Raw genomic sequence first — 13,508 nt, forward strand, 5'->3', positions numbered from 1 at the left:
TAAAACTCCTAGAAGAAAATATATGAAAATCTTGTGATATTGGATTTGGCCATGGTTTCTTAGATACCAAAAGCACAAACAACAAAGAAATTTAATCATCAAAATTAAAAACTATTATGCTTCAGAGGGCACTATGAAGAAAGTGAAAAGACAAACTACAGAGTGGAAAATTATTTGCAAACCATATTCAATAAGGGTCTAGTATACATAACATATAAAGAACTCTTAAAACGCACAAACAAAAAGACAACCTAAAAATAAATAGGTAAAGGACCTGAACAGACATTTCTCCAAAGATACACAAATGGCCAACGTGGTCAGGAAAGGATGCTCAACATTATTAGTCATTACATAAATGCAAATAAAACCACAATGAGATACCACTTTACACCCACTAGGATGGCTATAATCAAAAAGACAGTAAGTGCTCATGAGGATGGGGAGAAACCAGAATTTTCATATACTGCTAGTAACATGGAGTTACCATATGCCCCAGCAATTCTACTCAAAGGAATATGATGAACAATAAAAAGAAATGAAGTACTAATATATATTACAACATGGATGAACTTTAACAACATTATGTTAAGTAAAGAAAGCCAATTACAAAAGGCCATATATTATATGATTCCATTTATATGAAATGTCCAGGATAGGTCAATATACAGAGATAGAAAGTAGATTAGTGATTATCTAGGGTTGCGAGTAAGGGGGATGTGGGGGTAAAAAAGAGTACAGGGTTTCCTTTTGGAGGGATAAAAATGGTTGCACAGCTTTGTGAATACATTAAAGACTTAACTGCAGAATTCAAATGGGTGAATGGTGTGGTAATCAAATTATATCCCAATGAAACTATTACCAAAAGAATTAAAAAGGAATAAATGACCTGAGTCCAGTCATGAGGAGACATTAAACCTAAGCTGACAGTCATTCTACAGAATGTACAGAGGTAAGGCTCCACATTTTAAAAATATAAAGGATATGAGAGGCTAATAAACTATTTCATAATGAAACACAAATTACTGGAAAGGATCTTGGATCAGGAAGGAAACACATAATTGGGAAAGCTGGCAAAATTTGAATGGATTCTTTGGACTGGATGGTAGTGTTGGATCAATGCTGATTTCCTACTTTGGAGTGTTGTATGCTGGTCATGTACAGTATCCTCATGTATGGGAAACACCAGAGTATTTAGAGATGATGGAAAATCATGCTTCGGGCTGATGTCAAAGAATTAAAAAAAAAAAAGACTTTGATCACTAGGTAATGAGTATATGTATATACATACACTTATGGAGACAGACAAAGACCTTGAGTGCATGCACAAATACACAATGTAGTAAAAGATTAACAACTGGGGAAGCTTGGTACCAATGATATGGAATGATTTCTTAGATAATAACACCAAAAGCACAAGCAACTAAAGAAAAAAAGATAAAATGGAACTCATCAGGATTAAAAACTGTTGTGCTTTGGGGTGCCTGGGTGGCTCAGATGGTTAAGCTTTTGCCTTTAGCTCAGGTCATGATCCCAGAGTCCTGGGATAGAGCCCCGTGTCGAGCTCTTTGCTCAGCGGGGAGCCTGCTTCTCCCTCTCCCACTCCCCCTGCTTGTGCTCCCTTCTCTCGCTCTCTCTGTCAAATAAATAAATAAAATCTTTAAAAAAAATAAATAAAATAAAAATGGGCAAAGGTATTGAACAGATATTTCTCTAATGAAGATATATAAATCACTAATAAGCACATGAAAAGATGATCAACATGATTAGTCATTAGGTAGTCAATCATTTTCTTCAAAAAGAAAGATAATAACAAATATTGGTGAGAATCTGGAGAAATCAGAACCCTCATACACTGTTGGTAGAAATGTAAAATGGTACGGCCACGGGGACAACAGTCTGGGAGTTCCTCAAAGGGTTAAACAGTTACCACTGACTCAGCAATTATTCAAGTGAACTGAAAGCCTATGTTTATGTAAAATCTTGCAAAAGGATGTTCAGAGTAGCACTACTCCTAACAGTCAAAAAGTGGAAACAATTCAAATGTTCATCAACTGATGAATTAAAGAAACATGGTATATCCATAAGATCAATACATGGATATCCCTCCACAGAATATTATTTGGCAATAAAAGTAATAAAGTACTGGTACACATTACAACATGAATGAACCTGAGAAACATGCTATGTGAAAGAATTTAGACAGAAAAGAGCATATATCATCTGATTCCATTTATATGAAATACCCAGAACAGGCAAATCCATAGAAACTGAAAGGAGATTAGTGGTTGCCTGTGAAGGGAACGAGGAGTATCTGCTAACGGGTATGCCATTTCTTTTTGGGATGTTGAAATATTCTGGAATTAACAAGTAGTGATGGTTCCACAACTTTGTAAATATACTAAAAACTATGGAATTGTTCACTTTAAAAGGGTTGACTTTTATGGATGTGAATTATATATCAATAAATAACATTAAATAAGTTTCTAAAAAGTGGCAGGCCAGAATTGAACTGCTGCCTACTGTTTGCCAACTACTCTTCTACAAAAAAATACTAAGAACTCTTATATAAGAAAAAGGAATAGGAATCTTGAGTTCTAGTCCCAACTGTGCCTTTATCTAGAAGTATGGTCTCAGACAGTTCAGTCTAGTGGCTTTTAAAAGTGTGGCCCCCGGACCAGTAGTATCATCTGGGAACTTGTTAGAAATGCAAATTCCTGGGCCCCATCCCAGACCCACTGAATCAGAAACTCTGGTGGTGGGGACCAATAATCAAGCCTTCCAGGTGACTTTTTTGCATGCTACAGTATGAGAATCAATGTCTTTTCAGTCCGCAGTTTTCCCATCCATAATTTGTGCTGGTCGCACTGGATGATTTCAAAGCTCCCCACAGAGTATAAAAATCTTTGACTATAACTGAATTATACAAAATATGGCCAACTTGTCCTTTTGATAATTGTCAAAGTCAGTGGACACCTCACGATTTAAAAAGTCTACACAAAGCTTCAGTAAAAGGAATCTAGTGTTCAGAAACCTACATCAATGAGAATATATTTCACTTAATTATTAGAAACAGAAAAAGAAAACGAAACAGACACACACACACACAAAGGTTTTATGGGTTCAAAAAGTGAATTTCAAGGCATATCCCCAAAAATACTACAAATCCACTCTATTTTACTTCTCAGTTGTGCTTTTAGAAAAAGACTACAAAGTAACTAAAGTCTATTTTTATTACGTTCACTACTCCAAAGTAATATGCTGTGGAACTAAAAACTCAAAGATTCCACAAGAAACACAACTCATCACCATCTGTGTCCCAGTAGCATATCACTGTCATGGAATCTCCCCTACCTGTCCTAATGAGTCTTACCAACTACCTGGCTAAGAGCAAAATGACCCAAGATGGGTAAGATTCTTTTTTTTTTTTTTTAAGATTTATTTATTTGAGAGAGAGAGAGATTGAGAGAACGAGGGGGAGGAGGGGCAGAAGGAGAAGCAGACTCCCTGCAGAGCAGGGAGCCCAATACAGGACTCAATCCCAGGACCCTGGGATCATGACCTGAGCAGAAGAAGGACGCTTAACAACTGAGCCACACAGGCATCCAAGATGGGTCAGATTCTTTTTTTTTTTTTTTTAAAGATTTTATTTATTTATTTGAGAGAGAATGAGATAGAGAGAGAGCATGAGAAGGGGGAGGGTCAGAGGGAGAAGCAGACTCCCTGCTGAGCAGGGAGCCAGATGCGGGACTTGATCCTGGGACTCCAGGATCATGACCTGAGCCGAAGGCAGTCGCTTAACCAACTGAACCACCCAGGTGCCCTGAAGATGGGTCAGATTCTTAAATGAACACCAGAACTAGGGGTGATATAAAGTCAGAGCTGGGGTGGCCCATTTTGGGGTGATAAGGAAAGTGTGTCAGCAGAGAAAACTGCAAATATATAGAAAGAAGGAAAAGTGAGAGACCACAAAGGCACAAAAGGCAGAGAGAATAGCTTTGGTGTAGTTGATTAGATAGTCCCCACAAGATTCATGTCCACCTGGAACCTCAGAATGTGATCTTATTTGGAAAGAGGCTCTTTGCAGATGTAATCTGTTAAGGATTAAGATGAGATTTGCTAGGATTAGGATGGGTCCTAAATCTAGTAACTGGTGTCCTTATTAGAAATGAGAGAGAAAAAAAAAGAAATGAGAGAACCCAGATAAATGGCAAAATTTCTTCATGTGAAGAGGGAGGCAGAGATTGGAAGTATACTGCCACAAGCCGAGGAATGCCAGGAGCCATTAAACCTGGAAGAGGCAAAGGATTCTCCCCTAGAGCCTTTGGAGGGAGTGCATATAGTCTTTCTGACACCTTGATTTGGGACTGCTAGCCTATTTAACTGGGAGAATAAATTTCTGTTGCTTGAAGCCATCTAGTTTATGTTTTTTTTACTATGGCAGCCCTAGGAAACTAATATACTTGGTGACTAATTCCCATTATATGTTTTCCCCATGAATTCCTCATTCATTCATTTATTTACTCAACAGATACTTAGTTGTTCTACATATCCAGTACTGTCCAAGCCCTGGGGATGCAGCATTAAGTTAAATAGAAAATATCTGTGTTCTCAGGTCAGTTTTATAGCATGTGAATTATATATGAAGGAAATTAAAAAAAAAAATCTTTTCCTTCATGGAGTTTATATACAAGAGAGCTATCCTTGTATCCTTCCACAAATATCGCTTTTTGCCTAAACTAGTTGAACAGTTCCCTAGTCCTTATACCTAAATGATCCCCAAATCACATCCTATAATTCTTAGTTCTTGATTATAGAAGGACTTGCAAATGAAGTCATAAAATATACCCATGTTGCCAATTCAATATTATTTTCAATCCTCTATTTGATCTCTCAGTAAGGTTTTTTAATTTTTTTTTTAAAGATTTTATTTATTTATTTGACAGAGAAAGACACAGCGAGAGAGGGAACACAAGCAGGGGGAGTGGGAGAGGGAGAAGCAGGCTTCCCGCCGAGCAGGGAGCCCGATGCAGGGCTCGATCCCAGGGCCCTGGGATCATAACCTGAGCTGAAGGCAGATGCTTAACGACTGAGCCACCCAGGCACCCCTCTCAGTAAGGTTTAATCTACTTAACCAGTTTCTGTCTTTGAAACTTTTGGTGTTTTTTAGTCTTTTTTTTTTCTTATGAAACTTTCTCTTCTAAGCTTTACAATCTCCACAGCCTAGAAAAATCTCACATAGATTGGTAACACAGACCAGTAACTCCTAGAATATATGAAGGGAAGGGTAAGTTTACATGAAGAGGGCCAACCCTTCCACCTCGCCTTTTCTCCTTCCCGCTCCCCTTAACTGGAACTGAGCTTTCAGGTGTCACATTCAGCTGGGAGGGGGGTAAGTTGGGGGGCAATGCCAAAGTGCACTACTGGCCAGAACTGCCAGAACAGAAGCCAGGTTTCTGATAGAATTACAAATACAGAAAGGGGGAAGGCTAGAATAAACCCACTGGTGCTGAGTGGAACTGGAGGAATCAGTATACACCTCCTAATTTTAATATATGTAGATATCAAAATTGATATAGATGTGTATCTACACATGTATGTTAATGTAGCTACACTCCCGGCTCTGTCCACTGAAAGGATCTAGAAGTAATGATTCTAGCAATAAGCACATAAAGCACTCAGATCTTGGTTCCTAAATATTCTCTACTAAAAGGAACCGGGGCTCTTGAAAAAAAAAGGCTGAGTCCCAGGACTGAAGCAGAAAAAACATAAGATGATCCGGAACAGATCTCGCTGCACCAGAAAGCAAGAAAGTGCTCAAGGAATGATGGGGCATGTCTCAAAGACATAAGAGCAGCTTGGAGGGGCTTCTGATAGCCAAGTGTAGGATGATGTGACCATCAAAAATATGACAGATTTAACAATTTGTAACCCTCAGAGTAAAAGAGCAATCCAAGAGTCTGTCCTGATTTGACACTTTAAAATGAATAAATGAATACATACATACATAATAAATAAGGGAGAAGGGAGAGTGGCCAATGAATAAATCTAGAATGAAGGATTTTTAAAAAAGATTATCTGGAACTATCACAATAATAGATACAGATAAAAATAATTAATGGACGCTAAATCTATGGGTGAAAATTTGGTGAAAAACATGTTTTCATAATATCAAAGCATCTCCCCACAAAATATTTTTAAGTAAATACCCTTATTTATTTTACTGTGGAGAAACAGGGCAAACACCATCTTAACCAGGTGAAAAAATGTAACATCACCAGTAAAAGGAACAAAAATCAACACAGTGTGCACCTGATACAATCCTCTGAGAGGAACACGGCAACATCTCTGTGATATTCCTGTCAAAAAGGCTTAAGTCAGAAGGAGACATCACACAAACCCAAACTGAGGGAAAGTCTACAAAGTAATTGGCCTGTATTCTCAAAAAGTCTCAAGGTCATTAAAGACAAGGAAAGACTGCTCTAGACTGAAGGAGACTAAGGCCACGAAAGATAACTAAATGCAACGTGTGATCCTGGTTTGGATCCTGGGCACATAAAGGACATGATTGGGTCAAACCAAGAAAATGTGACAGAACCAAGAAATCTGATGATAGTGGTCATGGAGAATGTCCTTGTGCTTACAAAACACACACTAAAATTTTATGGAGTGGGCGCCTGGGTGGCTCAGATGGTTAAGCGTCTGCCTTCGGCTCAGGTCATGATCCCAGGGTTCTGGGATCGAGTTCCGCATCGGGCTCCCTGCTCCTTGGGAGCCTGCTTCTCCCTCTGCCTCTCTCTCTGTCTCTCATGAATAAATAAATAAAATCTTAAAAAAAAAAATAAGTAAAATAAAATAAAATTTTATGGAGTAATGAGGCAATATTTCTACAATATGCCCAAATGTTTCACATCTGGGTAATAGGAAAGGGTATGAGGAGATCTAAATACTATTTCTGCAATATTTATGCAAATTTGAAGTTATTTTAAAAGAAAAAGTTAAAAATTTTAAAACACAGTAACAATGATGGAATATAACCCATTCCATAAATCTATAGTCTGTATTAAGTGGGGAGGGGCAAACTAATAGACAGACTTAGAAAATCACATCATATTAACAATTGAGTCAAGCAAGAATCATCAATGGATGCTGAAAATACTGGGTAAAAGTTTAACATACAATTTGCAAAGTCTCAAAGTATCTCCCTACAACTTGCTTTTTAACTACAGAGGGAGAATAACTGCAGTAGAGAAACCTGGAAAATACCACCTTAATCAAGTGATTCAAGTTAGCATCAATAATGGGACAAAGGCTATCATCTGTCTCATGACATGATGCCCTGAACAGGACAAATAGCCTATACGGTATTTGTACCAAAAATGCATAAACTAATCTAATGAATCTAATCATGAGGAAATGGCAAACAAACCTAAACTTAGGGACTAGCTTAACCTCTGCAAAAATGTCAATGCATGCTAAACTGTGGTAATGAAAAATCAAGGTAACTGCAATTTACTCTCAAGGATTTCAGCAAACATAGTAACACATTCAATAAACAAAGAGATTAGTGGATCTGGGTAAAAGGTATTGAGGAATCTCTATTCTTGGAACTCTTCCATAAATTTGAAAATATTTCAAAATAAAATTTTTTAAAATGCTATCAAAAACAAGTGTCTCTGAGTTCTAGGACTTCAACTAATTATTTTCATATTCACAGTTGGAATTTTTTTACAAAACAAATACAACATTTTCATAATCCTAATAAAAGCCAGTTTTACTTTAGAAGGAAAACTGTGATCTCATGCCATACAGTATAGTCTAAAATATGTTTATTTGAATATTAGTTTCATAGATTATACATGTTATTAGGAACACTCTGGTTGTCATGTTTCTTTACAATAGAACTTTTCAGAACTTTAAACATGCTAGTGCATATGCTGTAAGTTTTTTCAAGAGGAGAATATGCCATATCATATTTCCTAGACACTAAGACAGAATATGAGGGGAACCACTGAAAAAAATAGGTTAAGGAAAAAAAAAATCACCACCACAATAAACATACATGTAGTAAAATGAGTACCAATCTCAGAAACATAAAAATATGAGGAAAATTACATATTAGAATTGATAATATAGAATTATACAGGTCTCTCAATCTTATTTGGCCACCACTTTTTTCATGAGGAATCTAAGACACAGACCTCAAGACCTAAGTTACCAGACAGTACACCCTGGCTAGTTCTACAAAAAAGAACCTTAACCAAAAAAATGGCAAAAGCTGTCCATTTTAATAGCAACAAACTGAATCACTTAATCCCCATCATCCTCCAAGTTAACCTGACAAATATAAACATAAAATTGCCACTTGTCAGATTGGTTCTGAATTTCAACATGTATTGACAGAACAAATTTAGAGTCAGCTTTTCTTTTTTTCTTGCCTTTTTTTTTTTTTTAAGAGAGGGGGAGAGAGAGAAAGAGAGAAAGATGGGTGGGGAGCAGAGGGAGAGGGAGAGAATCTTAAGCAGGCTCCATGCCCAGTGTGGAGCCCAATGCAGGGCTCCATCTCACCAGCCTGAGATCATGACCTGAGGTGGAAATCAAGATTCAGATGCTCAACCAACTGAGCGACCCAGGAACCCCGAGTCAGCTTTTCTTTAGTACTATCTCACAAAGTATTTTTAGAATTGGACACCTTTAATTTTTTATATAAACTTAATTCTTAGTCAAGAAGCCATGGATGCTCTTGGTATTTTTAATCTCACATTGTTCATTTCCTTCATCACGTTCACTCTTTAATTTCAGTCCACGGAATCTGGCTAATTTGGCGTCCAGAAAGAACCTTCCTACACTGAAGCTTGCTTCTCCTAGACTGATTATTCAGGCCTGGATCTCCTTGATGGGAAAGTTACAGGGTAGCAAGTTCCGCCCTAACTCAGCATTAAGAAGGGTTTGGTTGCAAAAGAGAGCTTTGCTAAGTCTCTTTTTAGTTAAATAAATAGTGAAATAGGTCTGTCATTTTTTTTTTTTCAAGATTTTATTTATTTATTTGACAGAGAGAGAGAAGAGCAGCGGGAGCGGCAGGGGGAGAGGGAGAAGCAGGCTCTCTGCAGAGCAGAGAGCCCGATGCGGGACTCGATCCCAGGATCCCGAGATCATGACCTGAGCCAAAGGCAGATGCTTAACCAACTGAGCCACCCAGACGCCCCTAGGTCTGTCATTTTCACAGGACTACCTGATTGCCAAAAGAGTCCTGCAACCTTTCCCCTAACTCCATACAAGGTATGTCATATACTTCCACTTAGACATTAAAGAATATTAGGAATCACTTTTAACAATCTAGCCCAATGCCTCCTTGTAAAGAAGATATAATAGTTTTTTGGCTACTTTATCAAAATTTATTTATCCCCAGTTTTCCTCCAGTTCTGTAATTTTGTAACAACACTTTTGCCCAAGTTTCAAATAGAAAATCACTGCTTGTTACTGCTCCATACCCAATGTGAGGGTTGAACTCACAACCCTGAGATCAAGAGCTGTACACTCTACGGACTGAGCTCACCAGCTAGGCGCTCTGATAATCACGGCTTTAAATTAAAAACAAAACATCTCAACAGAGAAAAAGCCTAAGGGAAAGATAAGTCATATTATCTAAAGTTAGCACAACAAAATTTGTTTGATCAGACTCCAAATAAATCTTCGAGTGGCCTCCCCTGCACTTCAACTGATTTTTTCTTCTAAGGGAATATCGAAGTACTCAATCAGAATGCTGTATACCTCACATTACTATTACTTCCTTATCAAAATCAACTACTTCTCAACCTGCCCTGAAATTTAAACTGCTGTAGAGAGCTCTCAATTGCAAACTGTCTCTGTGTGCAACATTCCACCCATCTCTGGCATCTAATACCCACAGCAACTCAAGGAGTTTGCAATTTTAACATGTTCCAGAAACATGAGTTGAAAATGAGAAATTTAAGATGATGAGAGAAAAATTCTGGGAGTTTTCAAAAATGAAAAGGTTGTATCTTATTCCTGGACTGTAAGTAGGACTACCAATCTTCTTTTACACATTCCTAGAGTTCTTAAATAAACATTTCATGGTATAGAGTTGGATAACCCCATTTCATTACTGTTACTAATAAGGGTACCTACCCTGTATCTCCCAATCCATGAAGGAAAATCACCTATAAGAGAAGAGGAAAAATTAATAAGCAATGCCAAAATAAACCCACACAGAATTGTTATACACTGAAGCTTTGGTTAAGGTGGATGCCAGAATTACAGAATACTGCCCTCAGCAAGTTAATTAATCTCTCCAGACCTCTTAAATGACAAAAATCCTTAACTTCTCTCCTTGAGTTCCTAAGATAATTAATGTGCCGTTTTAGCACTTAAGGAGGTCCCAGTTAGACATTCTTTTTTTTTTTTTTTTTAAGATTTTATTTATTTATTTGAGAGAGAGAGAATGAGAGACCGCATGAGAGGGAGGAGGGTCAGAGGGAGAAGCAGACTCCCTGCCGAGCAGGGAGCCCGATGCGGGACTCGATCCCGGGACTCCAGGATCATGACCTGAGCCGAAGGTAGTCGCCTAACCAACTGAGCCACCCAGGCGCCCACCAGTTAGACATTCTTAAGTGCAAATGATCACCAACCACATTCTAAGAAAAAGTTTGTCTCTTTCGAGTCAAACCATGAAAATCTCTCACAAATGCTGTAAATTTTTCCATCGCAAAAAGGAGCGGGGGGGGGAGGGGGATAAAAATAAGTTTGAGATCCTCATACACAAGTTTCCTTAAAAAAAAACACCTCTGATTTTGTGAGACACGCAATCTTCCAACTTCTTTAATTTAGAACAAGAATGCAAGGTAAGAAAATGATTCTCTCATCTACAAACGCGACAGAAACATACTATCAAGTCACCTCGTGTTAGGGCGCCTCTCCACTAACGCCAACGCCTCCACGCTGGGACGGGGGGCGGGGGGGAGGTCCGGGGGTCCCGCGGGCCGCACTCGCTCCGCAATGCAGAGGACTCGGGTTCGGGGGGTGCTTGGGGGGCGGGGAGTGGGACGCGGATCCTCCACCCCGGCCGCAATACGGGCCCGGGCCGAGCCGACCATCCCCACCGCACCCCACTCCCTCCACACCGGGCAGGGCAGAGGGCCCCCACCCACCGGTCGCCTACCGGCCTGCGATGCCACCCCGCGCCAGAGGAGGTAGCCTGCAGCGGGCCGAGCGGGCCCCTCCGAACCCTGGCCGCCGCCACTCACCGCAGCGGTGGCTTTCCGCACGGCGGGCACGGTGGCGGGAAGCGGGGCAGACATGTTATTGCCGCACATACACCAGCTCCACTGACTGCGCGCGTCGTAAGCAAAACGGACAACGGGCGCCCGGCCGCTGCCCAAGGGCGTGCGAGCGGCAAGTCCCGGCCCGCCCCTCCGGGCGCGCGCTGAGGCGCGTGCGCGCCAAAGAGGCGCCGCGCCGCCCTGCGCCGGCTCCGCGCCCGGGCGCTCAGAGGGTCCTGTCAGCCTGCCCCTCCCCTGCCGCTCTTTCCCTCGGCGTGTCACAATGCCCAGCTACGCCCAATTGGCTGCGACCGAGAAGCGAACGGAGCTGACCTTCTCGTGCCTCGTAACCCGTGGCCCGCGCGTGCTCTGTGCGGATGGCCACCCTAGGGAAGGCTCCAGGCACCACGCTGCCGGCCTCGGGGCCCCGTAGTGAAAAGAATTATTCCCAAAGCCAGTAGTATCCAGCCCCAGATACTCCCTTATTTCCTAAGGCCGGAGTGTACTCGTTCGTAAGGTTTTGCCTTATTTCCATTCGGGGCTATGCCGGTGTAGAGTTTGGGGGTTGATTCCCCTCCCCCTTTAAACCTCAGCGGGAAAGGAAAACAGTTGCATCGAGGATCCACAATTATGACTGACGGATATTGACACTGTACTGATTTAAGCACGAGACTGGACGGGCCTCTTTCGTGTCATGGGTTTGAGGGGAGCTCAAAGCATATCAAACGCTTGGTAGGATCTGGGAGGGGATAAGGGACTGAAACACTTAAAGGCAAAATGCCCTGACCTTCAGAAGGTCACAATTCAGTGGAGAAACTTAAAGGATGTATACGAATATTTAGGGAGTAGTCTAAGATAGGGAAGGAAGTTGGTGAACAAAAGGCTTTAAAAAACCCACTCCACTTTAATTCACATGATCACCAGAATGCTGAAGGATTGGGGAATCTTATTCGTGCTGTTTTTTATGACATCGTGGTTTTGAGTGCTGAGAATTCAGAAATGTTAAGTTGATGCTGATTTATTGAAAATGGTAATGTGACTCATTTCACGTTGGAGTACACGTGCTTATGTCAGGCTTTTAAGTATTTGGTTGTGATATAAATAGAGAAAAACTATCTGTGATTCTTACTGTGAACGTGACATATTCCCTAGTATGTATCATTTGTTAGGAAAATGTCATTTATTACTGTATAGTAAAACCCTAGTCGTGAGACCCTTCAGATGTGTATCAGTGGGTCATATGCTTGGGAGATGATTGCTAACATGTATCAAGGGGCGTAGAGATGAAGGAAATTTCCAAAGGAATTTTTATATGTTAAAGTAGACTTACAGGATCCTGGGGGGTTGGATAATGTTAAGCTAAAATTTTAACATGGAGGCAGCTGAACTCCCAGAGGAAAGTCACTATACCTGTTTCCAGGACTTGTCAATGGGCTGTAGGCAGTAAGGAAATTTAATTGTTTTCTTTGCCTTTGTTTCCCACATCAGTTACACAAAGGGAAAATTTAACAAAAGCTATTTAAAAATTACAAGAAAATTAGGCTATAATATAGCTAATTACTAAATCAATATACAAAAATGAATAGTTTTTCTAGCTACAAATAGCTGGTTAGAATAAGTAATGGAAAAAAATATTTACAGTAGAAGTTTTAAAAAATATATTCAGGCAAAACTTAGCAAGAATATATCAGAACTATATCAGCAAAGCATGAAGCCACCAACATACAAAAAAGTCAAGCAAGTGGATAGGAAGATGCACTATTATAAGTTTATTAATTTGCTCAGAATTACTACCAATACAATGTACTCCCAATTAAAATCCCAATAACTTACACTGTAATAATTATTTTTTAATAACTCAAATTTCCTAATTTTATAAAATTAGTCTAAAATTCATAAACATGGGAGAATAGACATGCAGGAAAATCCAGGAATATTAAAAAAAGAAATACAGTAATTGAAGGTACCAGCCCTACCAAATGTATGACATTGAAGGGGATCAGAATATACTACCTCAAATTATGCCATTTGGTTATATGATTATTTTGTGTTAAGGCCACTGAAAATCAATAGAGAAAGAAAGAAGCCCTCTATGAGTTTCCTTTATCTAAGAACAGAAACTTCTAAGAAATGAGGACAGCTGAGGCACCTGGGTGGCTCAATTGATTCAGTGTTTGACTCTTGGTTTCAGCACAGGTCAGGATATCAGGGTCATGAGATTGAGCCCTGTCT

The 13,508-nt window shown here is 39.8% G+C and overlaps 1 protein-coding gene across 4 annotated transcripts in view; it reads right to left on the reverse strand.

Annotated features, from left to right (window-relative positions):
- Positions 1–11,364, reverse strand: part of LYPLA1 (lysophospholipase 1) — a 30,462-nt gene extending 19,098 nt beyond the window's left edge. For 3 of the 4 annotated variants that reach the window (XM_044914208.1, XM_044914209.1, XM_044914207.1), the window contains exons 1-2: positions 11,262–11,349; positions 10,147–10,178 (exon numbers count right to left, since the gene is read on the reverse strand). In XM_044914208.1, the coding sequence (XP_044770143.1) occupies positions 10,147–10,178; positions 11,262–11,330 (101 nt within the window). In that variant the 5' untranslated portion in view covers positions 11,331–11,349. Of the gene's footprint in view, positions 1–10,146; positions 10,179–11,261 lie in introns of all 4 variants that reach the window. The other variant, XM_021688158.2, reaches the window with a different exon arrangement.
- Positions 11,365–13,508: the final 2,144 nt, after the last annotated feature.

Source organism: Neomonachus schauinslandi, chromosome 4 (genome assembly GCF_002201575.2).
Source record: "Neomonachus schauinslandi chromosome 4, ASM220157v2, whole genome shotgun sequence".
Classification (NCBI taxonomy): Eukaryota; Metazoa; Chordata; class Mammalia; order Carnivora; family Phocidae; genus Neomonachus; species Neomonachus schauinslandi.